At 54.7% G+C, this 21,693-nt stretch overlaps 2 protein-coding genes across 18 annotated transcripts; both read right to left on the minus strand.

Moving 5' to 3' along the window:
* Positions 1-1,468: 1,468 nt before the first annotated feature.
* On the minus strand, positions 1,469-7,134 carry ECM1 (extracellular matrix protein 1). 6 transcript variants are annotated; one of them, XM_081025554.1, is made up of 12 exons: positions 6,924-7,134; positions 5,713-5,763; positions 5,531-5,632; positions 5,295-5,375; positions 5,095-5,205; positions 4,742-4,798; positions 4,570-4,584; positions 4,097-4,419; positions 3,459-3,833; positions 2,746-2,966; positions 2,505-2,592; positions 1,469-2,094 (listed from the first exon to the last, which is right to left on the minus strand). In XM_081025554.1, exons 1-12 carry the CDS (start codon positions 6,991-6,993, stop codon positions 1,864-1,866), a joined length of 1,725 nt encoding a protein of 574 aa, XP_080881680.1. In that variant the 5' UTR covers positions 6,994-7,134; the 3' UTR covers positions 1,469-1,863. The 6 variants fall into 6 exon arrangements, with proteins under 6 accessions (XP_080881680.1, XP_080881677.1, XP_080881681.1 ...); XM_081025551.1 differs by lacking the exon at positions 4,742-4,798 and having other exon boundaries at positions 4,097-4,584; XM_081025555.1 differs by lacking the exon at positions 4,742-4,798 and having other exon boundaries at positions 4,097-4,584; positions 5,295-5,355; positions 6,924-7,107.
* A 444-nt stretch (positions 7,135-7,578) lies between these two features.
* Positions 7,579-20,873, minus strand: TARS2 (threonyl-tRNA synthetase 2, mitochondrial). Of its 12 annotated transcripts, none has more exons than XR_013991693.1 (18): positions 19,127-19,265; positions 18,681-18,877; positions 18,241-18,364; positions 17,204-17,328; positions 16,307-16,424; positions 16,145-16,209; positions 15,819-15,897; positions 14,566-14,712; positions 14,289-14,387; positions 13,811-14,010; positions 12,520-12,682; positions 12,149-12,286; positions 11,911-11,988; positions 10,137-10,237; positions 9,816-9,913; positions 9,585-9,657; positions 8,946-9,060; positions 7,579-7,943 (listed from the first exon to the last, which is right to left on the minus strand). XR_013991693.1 is itself a non-coding variant. In XM_081025549.1 (18 exons), exons 2-18 carry the CDS (start codon positions 18,785-18,787, stop codon positions 7,795-7,797), a joined length of 1,983 nt encoding a protein of 660 aa, XP_080881675.1. In that variant the 5' UTR covers positions 18,788-18,877; positions 20,497-20,873; the 3' UTR covers positions 7,579-7,794. The 12 variants fall into 12 exon arrangements, 10 of the variants coding, with proteins under 10 accessions (XP_080881675.1, XP_080881672.1, XP_080881670.1 ...); XR_013991694.1 differs by having other exon boundaries at positions 7,579-8,120; XM_081025549.1 differs by lacking the exon at positions 19,127-19,265 and adding an exon at positions 20,497-20,873 and having other exon boundaries at positions 9,816-9,917.
* Between the last annotated feature and the right edge of the window lie 820 nt (positions 20,874-21,693).

Raw genomic sequence — 21,693 nt, forward strand, 5'->3', positions numbered from 1 at the left:
CTTCTTTTAACTCAGTTCATGATGCTTCTATCTATCTAGCGCTCTCCTTTCATCACGGCTGCTTACTATAGCTTTACGGCTTCCTTCGCCCCCGAGCCCGGTAGCCAGTCGACTCCCAGAGCTTGGGACGGCGGTCCCACCCGTGTCACACACCCCCTCCGGCCGTGGAAGCGGCGCTTCCCAAATGCAGCCTAAACCACCTCCGGGAAGCTTCTGGAAGGACAGGGCCCTTTCAAGACGTCTCCGCCCGCGGATCCGCCCACGCGTCCCTGCAGCGGCCGCGGCTCCACCCCCCTCCGCGAGCTAATGCTGACCCGGGCACGCACGAAGGACCACGGGGTGGATGGGGGCGTGAAGCGGACCCCGCCCTCCCCAGTCCAACCCCTGGGTCCTAGCATCAATCGGAGGAAGCCCGGCGTCTGCGCATTCGAGCACGTGATGCTCTTTGAGCACGTGACGCGAGGCCGAGGTCGCCCAGGCTCGGGAGGGCGGGGTTGCCGGCGCAGGGGCGGAGCCCAGCGCGGCTCTCGCTCGCTTATTGGCTCCCCTGCTGGCGGACTGGCCGAGAGGCAGTCGAGAGGCTGCTAGGTTAGAAACACCTATCCCGGCAAAATATAAATGAGTAAATAAACAAAAGGCTGTGGAGGAGGGGAGGCGGGAGCGGCGGGATCAGTTTGAGAGCTGCTGGGGCTCAGCTTGTCCGCTTGTCCCCGGCTGGGGCAGGACGGTGGGCTTTTTGGTTCACCCTGTTCTGTCTGCCATAACCTGGGCGGGGGAAGTGCGGCTTTCTGGATTGTTGTCCTGGCAGCGGGGTCACAAGTGACTCGTCCGCACAGGACCCGAGTCATCTTTCAGCTCCGGTTCCTGGGAGCAGCCTCGAAGGGCTGGAGAGTCTCGCTACCCTGTGGTCCAGCTCAGGTCTGACGGCTACAGCCACCTCCCCTCGGCGTTAGCACGACATTCTCCGAACTGGCCTCCCAGGTTCCTGCCTGGCTGGCTGCCGACTAGACGTTGTGAAAGGCAAATCTTTCACATATCCTGTGCCTGAAACCGCCGGTGCCCTCGCGCCGCTGAAGCGCCGAGATCCACTTGAAAAGCTGCGGATGAGGCATTCGTGATGAGTTCCTGTTTATCTTTCCAGCCACATATTGGAGCAACACCGCGGAATCAGGCCCTTCAGCCTTTGTGCTTCTGCATGAGCTGTCCCTCCTGCCTGGGCTGTACCCGCCACTTGCACCCTCTGCTTCTCTCCTGGAGGAGCTCTGACCGCACCCTGAGTCCTCCCCGGTGCACCCGCACTGCTCCCAGTCCTCGCCTACCCACCTCTGGGCCCCGAGCATGCCGGCGCTCTGGAAGCCTAGTTTCCTGGAATGTGAGCAACCTGACGGATGGGATTGTGTATTCCGGTCTAGCACGGTGGACGTCGATTGTTCAATAGATGGATAATGAATGAATCAACGCATGGACTCCAAGGATTCAAAGGGAAGATTTAAACATGTCAGGCAGAGGTCACCAAAGACGTGAACCATATGTTTTTCACCTCTGGACACCGATAGCTAGCTAACAAGGTGATGTTCCTTTGTAAGTATGTGAATAAATTCAAGAAGACACATAGTGAAGTTCAGCCATTTAGTTATGGTTCCATCACAGCCTATGGAACGATTTCTGCTCAGTCAGTGGGGGCAGGGCAGTGGGCCACAGGGGCCCACCACAAGAAAATCCCAGTAGGTTTAGGGTGTGTTTGTCTGTGACATGTTACAATGAGCACACCAAATCCCAGAGGTGTTTACTGTAGTGAATATTCCAGAAGGGTGGGGTGGGGTGGGGTTCCCCCAATCTGATCCTCCAAGGCTCTGGGGTGACTCATCCTTCCATGGGCTCAGAGGTACAGCTGATATTTGCTCCCTGGGTTGGGTCCTGGTGCCCCTGGACCTGGGTATCCCTCATGTCTCCAGACACTAGGGCCACATTCCTCAGGTAATGCGTGTTGAAGCAGTTGGTCTGTTCGTCCCCAGGATTCAGTTTGCAGCAGAAGGCGGAGTCTCGCCAGCAGTTACTTTGGGGACCACACAGGTCACTGATGAAGGCTGATTTCTGATGAAGGAAAAGAGTAAAGCAGAGATGGTGGGGGAGGGGTTTCCCTGTGGTCAGGCATGGATACTTGGGTGCCCAAAGTCCCCTTTCCCTCAGCTTCTGCTCTCTCCCTGGATCCCTTCTTGGGGCCCACAGAGAGGACAAGGCTGCCTGGCACAGCTAGATGTCTTGTGATGGACAGATGTGCACATCTGGAAATGCCTGAGCTTGAGGCCCAGAGAAGGCATAACTGAGCTATGGAGAGTGGGTCAGGTCAGGAATGAGGACTTCGGAAACCAAGAAAAAAGATCTCCCCCACTGGTCCTCTTTATTTCTGTGGGCTGGTTTGAGGTACTAAAAGAAGGGGTAGCCTGCAGTTCTAGCCATCTCCCTCCCCTTTGGAGACTGTGACACCCTGCAGCCACACTCACCTGCTCCTCGGCACAGCAGGCCTGCTCTGGAAATGGCAGGTCACAGCAGTAGGCTGTCATGTTCCGGATCAGCCCAGGAATCTGTTTACTATGTTAGTGGGAAAAGGGGTCAGGGCCTTGGGGAACCCCCAGGCAATAAAAATGGTGCTTGGAGACTATGATTTTGCCCTTCCCAAGAGTGCACCCGAGGGGAGGTTTCTGGGACGGGAAGAGAGTTGGGGAAGAACTAGGCAAGACTCACTGCTTGGAGATAACTATTCGGTTTCCACAGAGATGCTTCATGAGGTTGGGGGTGATTCGGCCAAGGTCAAGGGTCAAGATGTCCCGGTCATAGTTGGGGTAGGGAGCCTGCTGGGCAAAGCACTCATCGCGGGCAGGACTGGGTGGGTAGTGGCAACACGAGTAGGGGTGGGTCTTTATAGCCTGTTCCTTATCACAGTATCCGTCAAGGGTGTCTTCCCACTGTGGCCAAAGAGAGCGAAGTCAGAGGCCTGGACACGTGGCCCCTTCTCTCCTTACCGTCTGCTTCCCTGCTTGCCCCATGCTGAGGTGAGGGACCCCCAACCCCAGGTACCGAAAGGGAAGGGCAAAGAGCCAGAGGGCAAGGAGGCAGCTGTGGATGCGTGCGGTTGGGAAGGTGCAGGCTAGGAGCACCGGTGCGGTTCGGAGCTGGCCCTGGGGGATGAGCTGCAACAGCAGACGGAGGGTCAGGTGGGGCCAGAGCTGGACGGCTGGCGGCCAGACGGGTGCATGTGTGTGGGATCATGGGTGGACGAGGCCCGGAGGGCAGGATGCAGGCTCAGGATGACGAACACAACGGATGGACGGACATTCACAAGCAGACGGATGGTTAGACGTGCTCACAGTGGGGAGGTGCATGGAGGAATGGACCGACGGGATCAGAGGTCAGAGATGGGTGGGCAGGCTCTCGGAGTGGCTGGAACGCCCACTTACAGCCTTCCGAGTACAGGTGTGGTTGTCCCCCTGCCGGCAACAACGCTGGAACTCCGCCTCCAACCGGGTCAGAGCCTGCAGCTGCCTTCGGATGGGGTCAGTAGCTGGGAGGTTGCGTGGCACAGAGCGGAAACGTCTCAGGTGGCAGATGTTCTTGATATTGTGCAGTGTGGGTACCCCAGGGGGAAAAGGCAGCTCGGGGCCCGAGGAAAGAAGAGGCTGCTGGCTGGGGCAGGCCCGGAGCTTGTAGTGTGGCTGGGGAGCCTCCTCCTGGAAGCAGGAGAATCGAGCCTCTCCCTGCTCTTTGCAGCACCAGTGGGCTCGGGTCTTAATCGAGAACTCAGCCTCACAGAACTGGGTCATTGCATTCTTCCACTAGAGCAAGAGGGGTGGGTCAGCGCAGCAGCCCACTGTCCACAGCGGCTCCCTCCCAGGCTCCAGTAAAGGACCCTGGGCGGATGGATGGGAAAGAAGGACAGGCTGTGTCTGCTCTCCTGGCACGCTGGGGAGGCCCCAGACTGAGCCAACAAAAGGGACCTGAGGTTCCAGGATATCCAGGCTTAGGCCGCTGGTCTTTAAAACATCACGTATGTTAGGGGATTAAAGGACACCCCCAGGATCACGAGCCCAGCCCTTACCACGAGTTGTGCACATTCTAAGCGGTGTGTATAGCTGTCACAGCGGCAGCAGCGGGAATATCCAGTCTCCAGCAAATTGAGGGTCTCACCCTGGCGACTAAGGTGGGAGTGGCCAGACTGTGGCAGGTTCCAAGGGCCGTACACCACATGCTGACGAGTAGGAAGGCAGATCTGGTCCAAATTGGCTGGAGAAGGCCGCCCAGGGGGGAAGCCATCCAGCCGGTAGCCCCAGCCCCCTCGGGGTCGGCCCTGCTGGCAGTGCTGGGCTGGATTTGAAGACTGGGGCTCTGAGGGAGCCTGGCGCATGAAGGGAGCTGGCTTTTCTAGAATGGGGACAACAGAGTGGGCAGTGGGAACATGGGGGGTGAGGATAGAGAAAGGCTGGATGAGTTGGGAGGATTGAAAGAACTTGGGGTTGAGGAGAAAGGGTTGGGAGGATACGAGAAAAGAAGAAATGAATTTATGGCTCTTACCTTCAGCTTGAGTGGCTGAAAGGAAAAGAGAACCGAGGCATGAAAGGTATCACAGTTCTCCGAAATCAGACCTGCCTCCTGTGCTGCTCCCCAAAGCACAGGCTCCCTGGCCCCCTCCCCAGGATCCTGAGCACTAATGCAAGGGGATGGGCAGACCAGAGCTGTCACTCACTGTCTCCCTGCTTAGGTGGCGAGCCCTGCTCCTTCTGAGGTGGGACAGATGAGTCTACTGGGGTAGAAGGAGAAGTGCAAGCAAAAATCACAAACCACGTTGGGATGGGCCTCTCTAGAGGAGGGGGGACCTGGCCAGTTTCCACTCACAGAAAGGAACTCGATAGAGAAGCGAGTGAAAATAAATGCTGTTTTTAAAGCCATTAAAAATCTCCTAACTTTATAAAATAGGTAGTATGTCCCCAGCTATAGAGATGAGGAAATGAAGGCTTGCGCAGTTACCTTACCCTGAGTTACACAGCTAGGAAACCGCAGGGCCCGCAAAGCCACCGGCAGGGGGACTGAGTCACTTACTTTCCTTCTGTTCAACAGGGTGCTGGGGAGGAGGCACCTCTTCTTGGAGGGGGATGGCTTCCCGAGGGAGCTGCGGATCCACTGCCAGGCTTCCTGAGGTTGAGGGGGACCCTGAAGGTAAGGACACACAGGAGCAAGGATCAGACTGAGGTCAGTAAGGTCCTCGTGGGCCGGAGGTGAGGGACTGGGCGAGCACTCACCTGTCTTTTCCACAAGGAGTTCAGGAGAGGTCAGCTCCTCTTCCAGGACTTGGAAGGCGTCCTGCAAGGGAGGGGGCTGCACTACAGAAGGGGGAGTGCGTGAGGAGCCCACCTCTTCTCCTAGCAGGCCAGGAGAGGGGGCAGGGGCTTCTTTCCCCTCCCAGTCTGAAGACCCAGGGAAGGAAGCCAGGCTAGGAACGTGGAGGGGTAACTGAGCAGGGCAGGGGTGGACTTACCTTCACTCTGGCCCTCAAAGTGAAAGCCATGGAGGGAGGCGTCATCGTGATCCCCGAGGAAGACTCGGGTCAGGGGTGGGGATGGGGGTGCTGCATAGCCAACTAGAGGCCAGAGGGGAGATGGTCAGAGCCTACAGCTCCTGCTCCACCCCGAATCCCACGTCCCTTCCCCAGTCTCTTACCTTCATGAAGATACTCTGGCTTCAGCTCCCTCTGCCCTGAAGGCTTGGAGCCTGGTGTGAGGAAGGGTGAGTCAGGGGTCGTTTTGAGGGGCCCTTCCTGGCCCTGAGCCCGGGGTGGGGAGGCTGTAGAGGTCACGAGTGTGGGAAAGACCACCAAGACACCAGACCACCAATACACCCCTCTGTATTCCTCTTGCCCCATGTCTCCTAATCCGCCCCCAAACACACCTACCTGTGACTCACTGGGTTCTGAGACAGCCTCACCTCTCCCAGCTCAAAGCCTTGGGTTCCCCAAGTCTGGGCCTAAAGGGAATGTGGCATACCGCCGCCGGGAAGGCCCTCATCTCCTGTCAGTGTCTGTCCCCGGCTTCTGGCTCCCCTCCCCACAGCCCCTCTGCCATGATGCTTCCTGCCTTTCAGAGGAAGAAGTCCGGCGCCTCGACTGTCCACTGCCTTCCCCAGATCCCCCTCAGCCCCTTTGAACATCTTGGACCTTCTGATAAGGAGCACATCCAGAAGCTCAAGTGCTTCCCCTTTTGCTCGTCCCAGATCCTCCTTAGTTTCGGATGGGGGACCAGGGATGAGTCAGGACCCAATCACCTTATGGCTGCGGGGAAAGGAATGGCTTGTAGCTGACCTGCAGTCACAAAAGATTAGGACGCAGGAGGGATGTCAGGATGGGGTCATAGAGACAGACTAGATAGATTTACTATGCTCTCAACAGAGGCGTTTCTGTTCAGCATCCAAGTAGGTAAGGTGTGTGTGCTAGACAAAGGGGGGCTGTGTCTAGTCCCCTGTGGATGGGCACCCCCTTTACTCCTCTCCTAACCAGGCAGGGAGTCAGCCAAGGCTCTAAGTCAGCACACCCGTTTAGAGCAGCCTGGGGGCCCCTTCCTCTCTCCCCGGCCTAACAGGTCCCCTGCGGATCCCCCTCAGGCAGAGGCCCGTCCCTGGGAACCCACCCCACCCCCCAGGACTTGTCCTTTGACTCCACTTTTGTTTCCTGGCTGCATTCTCGAGCACTCTCCCCCTGCACCGCTGCTCCCCATCCCTGGTTACCGCTCCAGAGCCTGGGCCCACTCGGGCCTGCTGAGACAGGAGGCCAAATGGAGAACAGCCCTGCTGAGGAGCCGGCTAGGATAGCGGCCTTGGGGCCCAGGCCCCTGCTGGCCAGGACCCCTTCCCAAGTGCTGACTCCAACCCTAACTCACCTCCCTCGGAGGCTACAGAAGCAGTAGCCAAACAGGCCAAGACCAAGGCTGCTCTGGACACGGTCCCCATCCTGGGGCGACGACTGGTCAGTGGCCACCCAGGAGGTGCTCTGCTCAGGCAGATGTGGATTGGGGGGCTGGGCTGCTGGAAGCCTGCTTCTCTGTGGCTGTTACTGCTGCTGTGAACCTCAGGGCCTCGTTGTTCTTTTTATATGGCTGTCTGGGAACTGCTCCCGCCCTCCTCAGCTTCCTGCGTGACTCAGGCCCGCGGCTCCTCCTCTGGCAGCCACTCCTCCCAGACTCACCCTGAGGCCTCCTGACTGGATTGAGAAGAATGGGGGTGATGAGAGGGGAGCATTCTTGTGGGCCCCAGAGAAACTGATTCTGAGAATCATGGAGCAAGGCGTGTCTGAGGGCTTGTTTTGTGCCTCAGTTTCTCCACTTGCAGGTGGAGAAGGGGATCTGACAACCTGCTGAACCGGGGTTGGGGGAACAGGACACTAAGGAGTTCAGAGTGGGGAGCAGGACAGTGACCCCAGGGGTTCCCCTACCAGTGAGAGACCTTTTCAGTTTCCCCAACACCCTGGGACAAAAGAGAGGGAGACAGAGTCAAACTCCTTTTTATCCCCTATGAGAGTCAGATGAAGACACATCCTCAGTAGCTTCCAGTTTATTATTTTTCGTTTCATTCTCCTCACATCCAAACAGCTACAGCTTCCCGGGACCGACTCTCTTTCCAGGGCAGACTCCCCACACGAGTTCCGAGGGCTCTGGGGACTCCAGTGGGGACTCTGTCAGTGAGGTTGGCCTCCCCTGTGTTCAGGGACGCTGGCGGCTCCTGCAGGTCTCTGCCATGTCCTTGTGCAAATGCTCAGAAAATCTCTTCAGCATCCGGGACCCTGCTGTTCTGTAGCTCCAGCAGCCGCCCCACGGCCTCTGTCAAGTCCCATTCTCCAAGTCGGCGATTATCCCGGGTCCGAATGTTCACTGTTTTCTTGCTCTGCTCTCTCTGGCCAACCACTGCAGGAAGAGGGGAGGTTTAGGACTCTCGGGCACACTCACCCACAGGGGATGTGGCCCTTTGCTGAGCAGGAACTGAAGAGATCCGAATCTTTAGGTGGGGTGACAGCAGAGCCCAGATCTAGTTCAGGGAAGGATATATTTAGTTGTCTCTTGCTTTTCAGTTCCCTGTTCATCCTGAGGAGATAAGGAATGTTCCAGGCATTATCACTTCCAGTCAGGAGCCCAGGGGTCAGAGATAGCAGGGTCAGCCAGAGAAAGACAAAGATCAAGAAGTGACCCAGAGAGAAACTGTGCATGTGTGTCTGTGTGTGCATGTCCACGTGTGTCTGTGTGTCTGTCTGTGTATGTCTGTGTATTTGTGTGTGCATACATATGTGCGTGTGTCTGTGTGTGCATGTGCACGCACATGTGTGGGACATTGGACAAAGGGGAGGTGGCAAGGGTGGAAGACTCATACACAAGTCCACAGGATCACGGGGCAGCTTGTGCCAAGTGCTGGCGGTGTGGGTGGGTGTGTAAAACTAGAGAATTGGCTGACAAGTGTCTGCTCCTTGCTTTTTAGACAGAGCTCTGAACCTTGGAAAATGATAAAAAGAACAGGTAAAAAAAAAAATATAAAAGAACAGGTAGGGCCAGCCTCTTCTCCACAAGGCCTTTCTCCTCATCCCGTGGGGCTGACTCCATCTAGTCTAGAATAAACAAAGTGAACTAATTAATGCCTTAATAACCCTTCCTGTCCCTTTCGCTCTGGAGCTCCCTTGGGTAATTAAGCTAACAGACAGCAAAAGCTATGGTAAGGGCAGAAGAAAACAGTTCTGGGGGGTCAGAGGTGGCTGTCAGGGGGTGAAGAAACCGAGGGCCCAAATGGCTCAGGCGTCCTGAATCCTGGCTCCTAGCCAGCTCAGGAACTGAGACCCAGTGAACCCAAACATGCAGATGACCAGCGTACTCGACAGGAAAGAACAGTGTAGAAGGCAGGCGTGGGACGCGGTCACTCACCAAACTGAAAATTGTAGTTGGCTAGCTGAGCCCGGCGGACTCTCCGGCTGAGGGTCAGTGTAGAGTCGGCATCCAGGTCGCCGACCAGTCCTGCAGCCTGCAGGCCCTGCTGGGCCTGGGACAGAGGTGTGGTGACAAGGACTTCGTTTAATGGGAGTCTGGGGAGCTAGGACAGTCTGATAGCAAGCTTCATAAGCCTCGTACTGTCCTCGAGGCTCTCCGGTTCTCACAGATGGCCCCATCTCATCCGTCTACACTGAGGCGCCCCCTCCCCGAGCCCCTGTGGCTTCTCTGCCTGCCTCCTCCAGGAGCTGAGCCAGCCGGTACGTGCCTGGGCTCTGCCTGCCTCTAGCCACCACTCCACCCAAGCAGCTGCTCCACTCTGGGCCCATCCATACCCTTACTTCTCCCTAGAAAGGAAAACTAAAGCCCCCATGTACCCAAGCCCCCTCCTATGCCAAGTTCTATTGCCAGCATTTCACGTATGCCGATTTGTTTAATTTTCATACATCTCCACAAGGCAGGATCTGTCTCATTGCTCAGCTGTTGACTTTCTAGCACCCAGGCCACAGCCATTCCAGTGCCATGTCCCTCCGCTAATGGTCTTGCTTCAGCCTGTCCTTACCACCCCCTCCTCACCTCCCTGGCATACGCCTCTTGCTCGGGCCCCACAGGGATGACCACCACCTGGAACGGGGACAGCCACAGTGGCCTGCGTGGGAGAGGACAGAGGAGGGCAAATGATTTTTTCTGGCCCCGACAAGCGTGGCTGCAGGGAGCAGATTAGGGAGGGAGGCAGAAGCAGTGTGAGGGGGCCAGGATCTGCAGCGGCGTGTGGGGGCCAGAACAGGGATGGGGGGTGGGGCTCACCATTTCCCCCCGCAGCTCTCCGCCAGAACTCCCAGCATCCTTTCCACAGAGCCTAGGACGGCTCGGTGAATGAGGACTGGGCGCTCCAGGGCCCCCACCTGCCTTAGAGGGAAAAAGAGGGGTGTATGGAACGGAGCAAGCGCACAGACTGTGTAACCAAGATCAGCTTTCAGTGTTTAGAAATAGTCCGGCTCTGCAGGGGAGGGGGTGGAGGATGTGGTTGTTTCTGGGCTTAAAGGTGTAAAGGGAGATTGTTCTCCAGCTAGTCCGTGGGCAGCCGCGGGGACGGGGACAGGGACAGGGACAGGCGGGGTTCCATACCCCTTGTACTGGAGGTCAAATCTCAGGGGCAGTTGGAAGTCGAGCTGGATTGTCCCACACTGATGGGGCCGACCTAGGGCATCGTGCAGATGCACGTCGATCTGCAGGAGACACACGGGAGGGCCTGAGAGGAGCCAGAACCTGTACCCTCCACCGTGCACACCACCCCTCCTCCCCACCCACGTCCCAGGCTGCTCTGAGACACGTCACCCGGCTGCATACTCCACTCCCTGGGGACTCGAGCAGTGACTCTCGGTGGCTCTTTCCACTCAACAGTGGTATTTATATGAGGGGACCTCCACATTTCCATGAGTGACCCACCTACACGCTGGCCTCGCGATTCCTGGAAACCTACTCAGAGGCCTGCACCCACACCCACACCCTGGCTCCACCCTTCGTCCTGTCATCGTCCAGATGGCTGCACCTGGACGACGCATCGGACACCTGCTCTGGGTACCATGTCTTGGTTTTACAGCACTGACAATTATTCCTGTTAATAGCTCTTCAATGTCTCCCTTCCTTAACCCCTCTTTCTTCTTCCCATTCACGGGCCCCGCCCACCTGACTCCTCCCAACTTAGTTGTAACCCCTCTCCCTGCTCCCCACGTCCTTGTTCTGTCACATCCACGCGGCAAAAGCCCACCCTGGCGGCACCATCACCTTCCTCCTCCTTGGCCCTGCAACACCACTGCTTGGTGCTGCCCACCATGTCACATGTCACACAGACGCAAAACCAGGAGTTGATGCCACCATGCAAGTCACTGTTCTGAACGTCAGCTGAAACCCGGCTGCGGCCACCAGTCCTTTGGCTGCCCCAGTCAGCTCTGTGTCCTGTTCTCCTGAAGCCCTTTCAAGCTCTCTCCTCTCCCTTCATGCCTTCACCCCCTCACCAACAACCTTCCTCTCCCCCACCCCCCTCTCATCAAATGATCCTTTCTCGTATCTCATGGAGAATTCAGATAATTAAACTCATGAGACAGGAAAATGTCTCAACTTCTATCCCCACACCTATACACTTCCTTGCATCTCCCCCAGCCTTTCCTTCTGTCCCCCAAACAATGGCAAAGGTGGTCCCTTCTGTGGAGAGCTCTCAATCCCACCCCCCCAAACCTCCCCAGGAACGTCCCTCTACTGTAACCTTCAACGACTTCAACTTCTCCCGCCCCAAATATGCGCCCTCTCATCACAGCATTTAAACGTGCTCCAGTGTCTCCCTTCATACACATGACTACCCAGGCCCTTAGCTGTCTCCTCTGCTTTGCTAAGAGCCACACTTCTTGAGTTATGTTCATTCGTTCACTTGACTCCACCCCCAGTCTCCACTTTATCAAAAATAGTCCTTTAAAACCTAACAGCCTTTTTATTAAACCCAGCAGACAGTTTTCTGTTCTTTTCTTCCCCGACTTCTTTCACTTCTTCAGCTCACCATGTGCGTTTTCACCCTTCCCCCAGCCTCTGCCAACCCGCTTCCCTCCAGAAACACCTCTTTACTTGGCCAACGATCACCTTCGGAGTGGAAAGGGAGTCCTGCAGGAAGCCCTTCCCGACCCTCCTGGGGAACACGCTCCCTTAGAGCCTGTGCAGCACTGATCCCACAGCGCTGGAACCCCCAGTACCTCCCACAGCCCTCAACAGAGCAGACGTCCTGTGGGGGCAGACCTACATCACTCCTTATATCCTACATAAGTTAAAAACGATTCCTCTGTATCTATTAAATATTTAATAAAAAACAAAAAATAAATAAATGAAACCCTCTTGAGAGTCGCCAGCTTACCTTAGGCCCATAGAAAGCACCGTCTCCAGGGTTGAGGTCCCAGGGTTCTCCAAATTCCTCCAGGGCCCGCTGCAGGACCTTTGGAGGGAATGAGACAAACAGGAGCATGAGCAGTGTATCCTGGGCCCCAGGAAACGACCCTCCAGCACAGGCCTCTACTGAGGACCCTGCCTCCCGCCTCCCTCCCCTTCCATGGCAGAGTGGTTTCTCGGCCCCTGCTTCCGCTCTACCTGCTCACCTGCTCAGCCTGGTCCCAGAGACAAGGCTCTCCCAGGAAGCCAGACGGCCGGGTGGACAGTGCCAGGCGGAAGGAGAAGCCAAGGACAGCATAGACAGAGCGGAGGAAATCCAGACAGCCTCGGATCTCTGCTTCCAGCTGGGGACAGGAAATGAGGCGGGGTGAGCTGAGTGCTAGCTAGAGCTAGAGCTAGAGCTAGAGCTCTGGGGCCAGGGCGGTTGGGGGAACAGGGCGAAAACAGAGAGGAGAGGCGGGGTGGCACGCCGCTGCACTACAGCATATAAAGAGGGCAGCCAAGGGTTGGGATGTGGGCGGTTCACAGGGAGGCTGGCAGGTGGGCAGAGGCCCTGGAGCAGCTGGGGAAGCGCCACCTGATCGGGCGCACAGAAGATGTGGGCGTCATCCTGCTGGAAGCAGCGCAGCCGGGTCAGTCCCCCCAGACTGCCAGAGGCCTCGGCCCTGTGCAGGACCCCGAAGTCCGCCAGGCGCAGCGGTAGCTCTCGCCAGGATCTGGGCCGGTGGGCGAACATCAGGCTGAGGTTGGGGTGCACAGGGGTCAGCGGCGCAGGAGCACTCGCTCTGAAGTCTGCTCCTGTGCCCGCCCCTCGCATCCTCTCCCTGCATCGCCGCCCACGCCCTCTGCGTGCCCTCCGACTCCTGCCAACTCCACACATCACGGCCAGAGCCCTGCCTGGCTCCACAGGGACGTCTCGGTAACGACAATGACAGACATCAGTTACTGTGCCCCGCGCTGTGACAGGCACTGAGGTGAAACGGAAAGCTCAGACAGCAACTTTAAGCCCTTGGTGCCACACCCAAGGAGGCCGAGGCCTAGAGGTTCAATGATTTGCCCAATTCACAAGGGCAGCTACAGGGCACACTCAAGACTGAGTCAGGCATCCCACTACTCCTGCAAGCGGCTTCCTGCTACTTCACACTCAGAAACCTGCTGCCGGGGAGGACCCAGCTCGGGAGGACCCCAGCCCGGGGAGGACCCCAGCCCGGGAGGACCCCAGCCCGGGAGGACCCCAGCCTGGGAGGCCCCACCCCGGGGAGGACCCCAGGCCGGGGAGGACCCCAGCCTGGGAGGCCCCACCCCGGGGAGGACCCCAGCCTGGGAGGACCCCAGCCCTGGGAGGACCCCAGCCTGGGAGGCCCCACCCCGGGGAGGACCCCAGCCCTGGGAGGACCCCAGCCTGGGAGGCCCCACCCCAGGGAGAACCCCAGCCTGGGAGGACCCCAGCCCTGGGAGGACCCCAGCCCTGAGAGGACCCCAGCCCTGAGAGGACCCCAGCCCGGGGAGGACCCCAGCCTGGGAGGCCCCACCCCGGGGAGGACCCCAGCCTGGGAGGACCCCAGCCTGGGAGGCCCCACCCTGGGGAGGACCCCAGCCCTGGGAGGACCCCAGCCCGGGGAGGCCCCACCCCGGGGAGGACCCCAGCCTGGGAGGACCCCAGCCCTGGGAGGACCCCAGCCCGGGGAGGACCCCAGCCCTGAGAGGACCCCAGCCCGGGGAGGACCCCAGCCCTGGGAGGACCCCAGCCCGGGGAGGACTCCAGCCCTGGGAGGCCCCCAGCCCTGGGAGGACCCCAGCCCGGGGAGGACTCCAGCCCGGGGTGGCCCCAGCCCGGGGAGGACCCAGGCCTCCGGGCTCCGGCTCACCAGTGCGCAGGGCAGTTCATGGGCTTGAGGGCGAGTGTGTCTGGGGAGTGGCTGGTGGGGTGGTCCCTCTGGGGACCCGGGGGCTGCAGGGCAAACATGTCCTCCTGATAATGCTCCCAGTGCCCTGACACTTTCCAGAGCTTCGTAGAAAACAGTGTGGGGGTTTTCACTTCTGAGAAACCACGGCGGGTATACTCAGCCTGGAAAGCAGGGTACAGACATAGCAGGTCAAAGTGACTGTGGGAGAGAAGGGAAGGTGGCAGCTGTGTGACTGTCCTGGGCCCTCAGGTCATACTGATCGCAGCCACACCTACTAAGTACCAAGTTAAGTCTACATGCCCCCGCTGCAGACCACACATTTCTAGTGTCTCAGTACGATCCCCACACTTTACAGTATTTGTGTTTATGCTTCTGATCTCCCTCTCTTAACACTTGGCCCCTCCCTAGTCCTCCCTGCCCTGGACCTGGGCCCCCTTACCCTGATGAAAGTCACCAGTGCATTATATACCCTCGTCCCTCGAGGCAGGAAGAAGCAGCTCCCAGGACTCAGCTCGTGGAAGAAGAAGAGCTCCTGTTCCTGGGATCAGGAATGGCCATGGTCACTTCAAGGGAGACACAGGGGTGTGGGACCCAAAAGAGATAAGTGACGGAGCTGCTGAGTCTGTTGGTTTATGAATCTGCTCCCAGCTTCACAGTGGGGTTCCTTCATCTCTCTCCAGCCTTCTCATCAGCTCCCATTTTCCCAGTCTCTGTACCTTCCCAATGCGCCGGTGGTCCCGTAGCTCTGCTTCCTCTCTCCACTCTTCCCAGGCCTTCAACTCCTCCGCTGTGGGGAAGGAAATCCCTGACACTCTCTGCACAGTCTCGGGGGCACCTGGAGACCTCCACACGGAGGACGAGTTCTGTGGAGGACACAGGGAGTCAAAGGGAAGGCAGGGACCACTGAAGCCACCCAACCCCTTTCAAAGCCCTCAGGATGCTGTCAGCATAAGCTCCACAGGCATACACCACTGTTCCCACCATCGCCCCAGCAGGATGGTCCTCCAGACGCCCTTTACCATATTTACAGCCTTGGAGGTGCCCGGCTCTTGATTCCTACACGTGTCCTGCTTAAGCCGAGCCTTATCCTGCACCTTTTTCTCCCTATACTCACGGCCACTGCGCTGCCAGCACCCTGTACTCACTTCCTTCCCCTTCTGATCAGTGAGTGCTCAGGAGAGTGACCAGGAGCTCGGCCAAATGTCGGCCTCTCAGTCCCTCACTAATTTCCGATGGAGCTGCTAGAAAACTCCGTCTCCCGCACTATTCCCCGTTCCCGGCCACATGAAATCAAACGCCTCTGCTGTTCTTTCCTTGAACAGTAAGTACCACCAAGAAAGTCTCACAGCACTTTTACTTTTCCTCAAACACTTCCTCCTGCGTTTGTTGGTTGGTTCTGTCTCTAGATGTGGATTTACTCGTAGGACAGGAATAAACAGCCTCATTTCCTAGATGCTAAAAAGGGGTTAGGAGATTTACCCCAGGCCACACACCTCCTATGTGGCGGAGCCAGGACAAAGCGCAGAGGGCCAGGTTTGCAGTCCAGGGCTTTTTGCTCTCCATAGAAGCTCCTATTCCATCTAATAACATACCTTGCCCAGGGACAGTATTTTCATAAAAAGCCTTCCCTTGCCTTAGCCTATTCTCCCTGTGCCTGTCACATGATGTCCCACGCCCCCTCTAGTCACAGGAGCTTGCCCTCCACGACCCTGTCCCTCCATCTCCTTTAGCACCGATGTCCTACCATGGGATTTGAATTGGCTTCTGGGCCCTGGCAGGGTGTCTTGCACCTGCCATCAGACTCAATGTTTCTATAAGAGAAGGCAGGGACTAAGTGTCTTTCTCCTCCTGGACTCCCCACTTAGCTGTCAGAGTGGAGAAGGGGCTGAGAGGACCATGTTCCCACTCTCCCTCCCCCGCTCACTCCAGTGAAGGCAGGCGTGTCAGCCTGTCTGTCCTCATAACTGACCGTGAGCAGCTTCAGTCCTCCAATCTGTCCTGTATGCCGCAGATGGGGGCCCCGGCAAAGATCAACCAACATGCCACACCTGTGGGACAGAAGGGGCCAGTGAGCGGTTCCCCAATTCTTGGGCTTCTCCTTGTTTCCCTCTCATGGCCTTTAGCTGCCAGAAAGAGGAAGTGAAGAACTGTTTCACAGAGAGAGCAACGGGAGATAAAAAATCAATTTGTGATCCCATTTCCTTTTCTGGAGCAACGGATTCTATCTTCCTTTCCTTATCCTCCTTCTGGCCATCCCCACCTCGCCCGGTTTCTCTCCATCTTGACAACTCTCACCCATACACCGTTGCTGTTGGACCCGTCACTTTCTCCTCGATCAGGCGAAGCTTGAAGGGGTTATCCTGGAAGAAGGGAAGAGTGAAGACAAGGTTTGATCCCCACAACGATGTCCTGCGAGAGAGCCACTCCTTCTCATGCCTCTGCCCTTCCCCACCCCACCTTGAAGAGCTGGCGAAGCTGATCCTGGGAAGCTTCTAGCCTCCGGAACGGCTGAGCAGCAGCGGTAAGTTCCTGGCAAATCCGCTCCAGAACAGGCAGCTCTGAGCCCCGGAGAGTCCTGGGAAGATGAAACTGGCTTGGCTTGCATCCTTCTAGAAGCAGCACCTGGGTGACATACCTGTTGGCTAGGGGGTGAAAGCCTGCCCTCCAGAAACATCTAGCAGGATTGGCAAAGACAAACTGACAGAAACCATGCAGAGGAAATCAGGTACAAATGTTACAGCTGGAGCAAATGCTCTAGGTATGAAATGAAAAGACGAGGGCAGGCAATCTGGATGGACAAAATTAAAGCAATAGTAATGAAGGATGAAATGAAAGTTGAAGAATTCCTAAAGGCTAGAGAAGGTAAGTTTCCAGCAGAACTAGACAGAAGAGAAGGAACAGGAATGAATAGAGAAGGTGGCACCAATGTCACAGTTGAGGCCTGGAGGCCCGCCTCCCAGTTTGCTCCTTCAAACTGAAAAGGATCTCTGAAAGCACCTCAGGAAAAGGGTACAAACTTGCTGTTATAAGATAAAGGCAATGCTGAGGAACTAACGTATAGCATGGTGACTACAGTTGATAATTTTGTATTGTATAATTGAAATTTGCTTAGAGTAGATCTTAAGCGGTCTCACCAGACAAAAAAAAAGTGAGGTGATGGGTGTGTTAATTAACTCGATTGTGGGAATGCTTTCACAATGCATACAAATACGACCTTATTACATCATACACTTTAAAAATATTAGAATTTTATTTGTCAATTATATCTCAAAAAACCTGAAAAAATAAAATGTGGTGAAGTCTCTAAAAAAGAAACCACCCAGTATCACTCTCCTCCTTCCTTGCACTGCTCACCGCTCCTTTCCCAGGAAGAAATCATGGTAGAAGCCACATTCCGTGCTTGGACCTCGGCAGAGTATGGCACCCAGGAGTTGTTCAGCTGCTGCCCCCAAAACATGGGTGCTGGAATGCCAGAACACCTGCATTCACAAGAAAGGAGTTCACGAGTTCACAACCTTCCCCTTTCACACTAGCTCTCTGATCTTCTCCGAGAAGCTGGTGTGAAGTGAGCCTGGCTCTTTTAGGAATAACTACCACAAAATGGAGGTGGTGACCACTACATAGTTAAAAAGGAAAAGAGTGACTAGAAAAGAAAGCAGGCCAGTAGAAGCAGTGCGAAGGAGAGAATACCCCCAGCTCCACTCCTCGGTGCTTCCCGATCCCAGAGCACAGTTGTAGGAGGCTGGCCGGTCTTCCTTTGCTCTTCCATAACATCTCCTTTAGGATTTCAGAGTAAACTACTTTCTTAGGACTGATTCCTAAGGGCACTGCTCAGTCTTTTAGTTCTTTTTTTTTTTCTTCCTATCCCGGGAATCTAGTGTGATGCAACCACTGCTCTAGGATTTGGTCACCATTTACTGGTCACCATGTCACACAGGTGACATGAGAACTCCATTTTCTGGATCCTAATAGATGAGGTCTACATTACCTAAGTTGACATGAAGAGGACAAAATGGGGAGCAGGCCAGGTTGTGCAGCTCAGTTGAAGAAGCCACATTAGAATTAAATACACGCTGCAGATGACTTATAATGGGTGTCTCAAGAGTTGAGGGTGCATTGGCTGACCTGGCATTAATCCTGCTTGTTTTCAATTTATTTTCTCTCCCTTTCACTAGCACAAATGATGTCTGTTTAATGGACCTAGGATACGTAAAAACTTTCATCATAAGTTTCCAGCTTAGCCAGGAATAGTCAAGACAAGCAATCTGTGGTAGGTCTCCCTCCCAAATGCAAATGGAGAAACTGAGGCAAAAGAAATAAATGTTAGAAATGCCTACTTAAATAGTTTTTAGTTTAGTAGCCACTGTATTTGCCATAAGGAAGGAACTTACCGCTTTCCCCTCTGTGGAATCGAATGTCAGAAATCTGAGGTCAGAATCTGTCTCCAAGGGCCGCTCCAGATCATAAGGTTCTCCATTCACTTGAGCAGCTACGGCAGTATCTGCCAGTGTTGAACTTCAGCAGTAGGGGATGGGGACAAAGAAAAAGACAGGGTTACAAACCACAGGGGAAGAGAGAGGCTGATCACTTAGCAACTCCAAACTTGCAAAGGGGAAATGTGTTACCAGAGCAATAGAACCTATCATTTTTTTCCCGATAGGTAATAGAGGAAGAGCAGACTCTGAAACAAATGCATATAATACACGAATCCTCAGGAAAAGCTGTCTTGATGGGATGGAACAGAAACAGGAAGTTTTCTTTCCCTGCTCAGGTCCAGAGGAAGCATAGAGATAGAAGGATAACACTGGTAGGTAGAGAATGGGCCTGGTACCTGATCTGCTTGGCTAGTTGGTAAGGGGTTGTGTTCCATGCCACAGCCTCCACTTTCTGGCCTCCGGGAAGTGTTATCTTAATAGTCCGGTGTTCCTGCTGTGCCATGCTTTTTAACCTCTTTACGTGAGCAGCCCATAGCTCTTCAAAAAGGCCCAGCCGCTCTACCAACCAGTGTGGAGGGGTAGACACAGCTGCCTGGAGGGAAAGATGTTAGGAGTTAACCCCAGCCCCATGTTATTCTTGCGACTGGGGATGGCGGGAGATGAGGACATTTAAGTGCCCGAGGTCCTAATCCCTAGTTTTTAAGAGGATACAGGGCCCTGCGCTGGGCGTCCTGCGCTCCCCAGGCTGTTGACCCTAGAAAAGAGCATCTAAATGCGAGCGTAGCCGGGTCCGGGGACTCAGGGCGGGAGCAGGGGGTGTCAGGCTGGGTTGACAACCTACACCTCGGGCTTCGGCAGCTTCAGAACTTTTGGATACCTCACGCACCGTGTGTAGCGCGCAGGCTTGTAACCCTGCGAGCCGGAGCCGTCGCCACCTCTGATACAGCCCCATGTTCCTTCAGACCGCTGCCTTCATCCTCAAACAAATCAACGCCTCTTGTCCTTCACCAGACGCCTCATTGGCTTCTGGCCCAACAATCCCCATGCCAATTGGTTACTGCAGCTGCCACTCTGGCCTGGGACCACCTCCAGGAACTCCGAAGAGGTACACCCCACACAGCACAAGCAGTGGTGTGGGTGGTTCCGGCTGACGGGAAGACCTAAACTGTTACACCGGCAAGAGCGAGACTTCCGTGTTTCCGGAAAATAAGACCTAGCCAGGTGATCAGCTCTAATGCGTCTTTTGGAGCAAAAATTAATATAAGACCTATAACATAAGACTGGGTCTTATATTAATTTTTGCTCCAAAAGACGCATTAGAGCTGATCACCCGGCTAGGTCTTATTTTCCAGGAAATACGGTTGCAGTTTCAGCCCAAAGTAGCAATACGGTGTCCTGAGGCTTTGAGGACAGGGGTACTGTAGGAGAACTCTAGTCACAGTGGGCGAAAAAAAAACGGACTGGAAAGGGCAGTTAGTCATTTCCTTTTAAACGTAAGTGTTCTGTTACATAGTCTTTGCTGAGGTAGAAAAGAGCATAGATTTGCAACCAGACAGAACTGGTGTAAATCCTGGATCTGCCTGCCATTCACTATGTAATTCTGGGTAAATCATTTAATTTCTTCTATGCTTCAATTTTCTCATCTATGAAAAGAGAATAATAGTACCACTCCCCATTGTTGAGGTTGATTTTTTGGAAATCATCTAATATAATGCGTGGTACATGGTAACGAGCAACAATAGTGACAAGCTAGTATTAGAATAAATGAATGTTAACAGCATGAAGGGCTGGAACAGAGAATCTGCAGAGGGCACTTCTTAAGAGTCCTTTCTTACAGACGAGCAATTTAAGGTCAGAGAAGGTAAATGATTTAAGGTCAAACAGTTAAGTGCCGATTCATCTCAAGTCTTGTATTCTTCCACACAAGGCTTTTGCTGGTAATAGCGTTTACGCCCTATATACTCCCCCTTCACTTCAGAAAGAGGTCTACTTCCTATGCAAGACTTTAGCCTCTGGTTCCCATTTCAGCTCTCAACTTCCTTTATCCCTCCTCTTCCCTCTCCCTGCTGTATCTAGGACACAGGACTGAGTATATTGGTATATTTTACACAGTAAAAAACAGAAACACGGGCAGATTTGTAGTCAAGTGTGAGGGGAAATGGACTTGGGGGCAGCTGTGAGGTTCTCAGTAATTCCCATTAGTCCCCTCACCTTGGAGTGGGGATAGTTAGAGCCGGTTCTCAAGTTTCCAGTGGTGATGGAATCAAGGATTGTGGAAGAAGTGCTGTCAGAGAAAGCTGTTGAATCTGGGTTTCCAGGGGCCAGAGGTTCTGTCTGGGGAAGGCAGCAGTTAATGAGTCACAGGCACCACTCTGGATCTTGGCTCCACCTTCTGATATGTCAGACACCCTGAAATACAAAAAAATAAAAAATAAAAAGACTGTGGAAGAAGATTACGTGTGTGTGTGTGTGTGTGTGTGTGTGTGTGTGTGTGTGTAGTTGGGAAATGGTAGTGAGAATTTTTAAATGGCATTCAAAAAATGTGACAACAGGCAGGACTTTTCCCGTGGCCCTGCACCAACAGGGACAGGGGAGTGTTACACTGCAGGCAACAAAATGGTAGGTGCTTAGTAAATAATTACCGAATTAAGAATGTACCAATCACTGTACTGACTTGAACTCCAAATGATACATACACTGACACACACATTCGTTCATCATTCTGCCTTGTCCTCTTTCGTGCGGACAGTAGAGGGATGGTGGAGTAAGTAAGCATCACTGTTATGGTGGCTCCCTGCGCTCATGCCTCAGACATCTGCTGACTGTTCACTATGCGCAATGCAGAGCTGGGTGCTCAGGCAATGCTGATCAGTCAACTACTACATCATCACCCATGTAGCTTGTGTTGCAGTGGAGGAAGGAATGCCAAGTGACCCATTCCTCCCCCCCCCTCCCATAGCAAGCAAACCAGCAGAACAAGCTAGCTAAGGTCAATTCATCAGTAGCCAGTTCTACAACTTCTGACTGGTGCCTAGTATGTCTCCGCCTCAGGGAATGTTAACCCGTTAGTCTGCGTGGCAAACATCTATCCCTAAAACTGCTCTTACCTTCCACACAGAACATCACCGAACACCTACTATGTGCTACATGCTGTGCCTTTACTATCTTCTTTAATTCCTAGAATAACCCTGACAAGTAGAAGCTCTTCGTATGCTCCCTTTAAAACATGGAAAAATAACCCTGAGAGAAGCTCCAATCCATCTGAATTCAGAACCTGTATATGCCATGCTCCACTGCCTCTCAGACACGAGAATAGTCAGCATGCATCATGTTTGGTAGCACAGCTCCCCTTTTCTGTCCAGGTACATTACAGGGAGCCTTTGGGGTACCAAAGGCCCTTAACATACG

Source organism: Rhinolophus hipposideros (genome assembly GCF_964194185.1).
Source record: "Rhinolophus hipposideros genome assembly, chromosome: 19".
Classification (NCBI taxonomy): domain Eukaryota; kingdom Metazoa; phylum Chordata; class Mammalia; order Chiroptera; family Rhinolophidae; genus Rhinolophus; species Rhinolophus hipposideros.

Bases quoted from the DNA above. Each gene is read 5' to 3' on its own strand.
- ECM1 (XM_081025550.1), bottom strand. From the start codon at position 5,914: ATGGGGCAAGAGGAATACAGAGGGGTGTATTGGTGGTCTGGTGTCTTG. The intron at 5,376-5,530 runs GTAAGTCCACCC...CCCCTTCTGTAG, and splicing joins CTTTGAGGGCCAGAGTGAAG to TGCAGCCCCCTCCCTTGCAG. The intron at 5,206-5,294 runs GTGAGTGCTCGC...CCTTACCTTCAG, and splicing joins ACTCCTTGTGGAAAAGACAG to GGTCCCCCTCAACCTCAGGA.
- TARS2 (XM_081025540.1), bottom strand. From the start codon at position 19,237: ATGGGGCTGTATCAGAGGTGGCGACGGCTCCGGCTCGCAGGGTTACAA. The intron at 12,683-13,810 runs GTGAGCCGGAGC...CCCCAACCTCAG, and splicing joins ATGAACTGCCCTGCGCACTG to CCTGATGTTCGCCCACCGGC. The intron at 9,061-9,584 runs GTGAGGAGGGGG...CCTCTGTCCCAG, and splicing joins AAGAGGCGTATGCCAGGGAG to GCCCAGCAGGGCCTGCAGGC.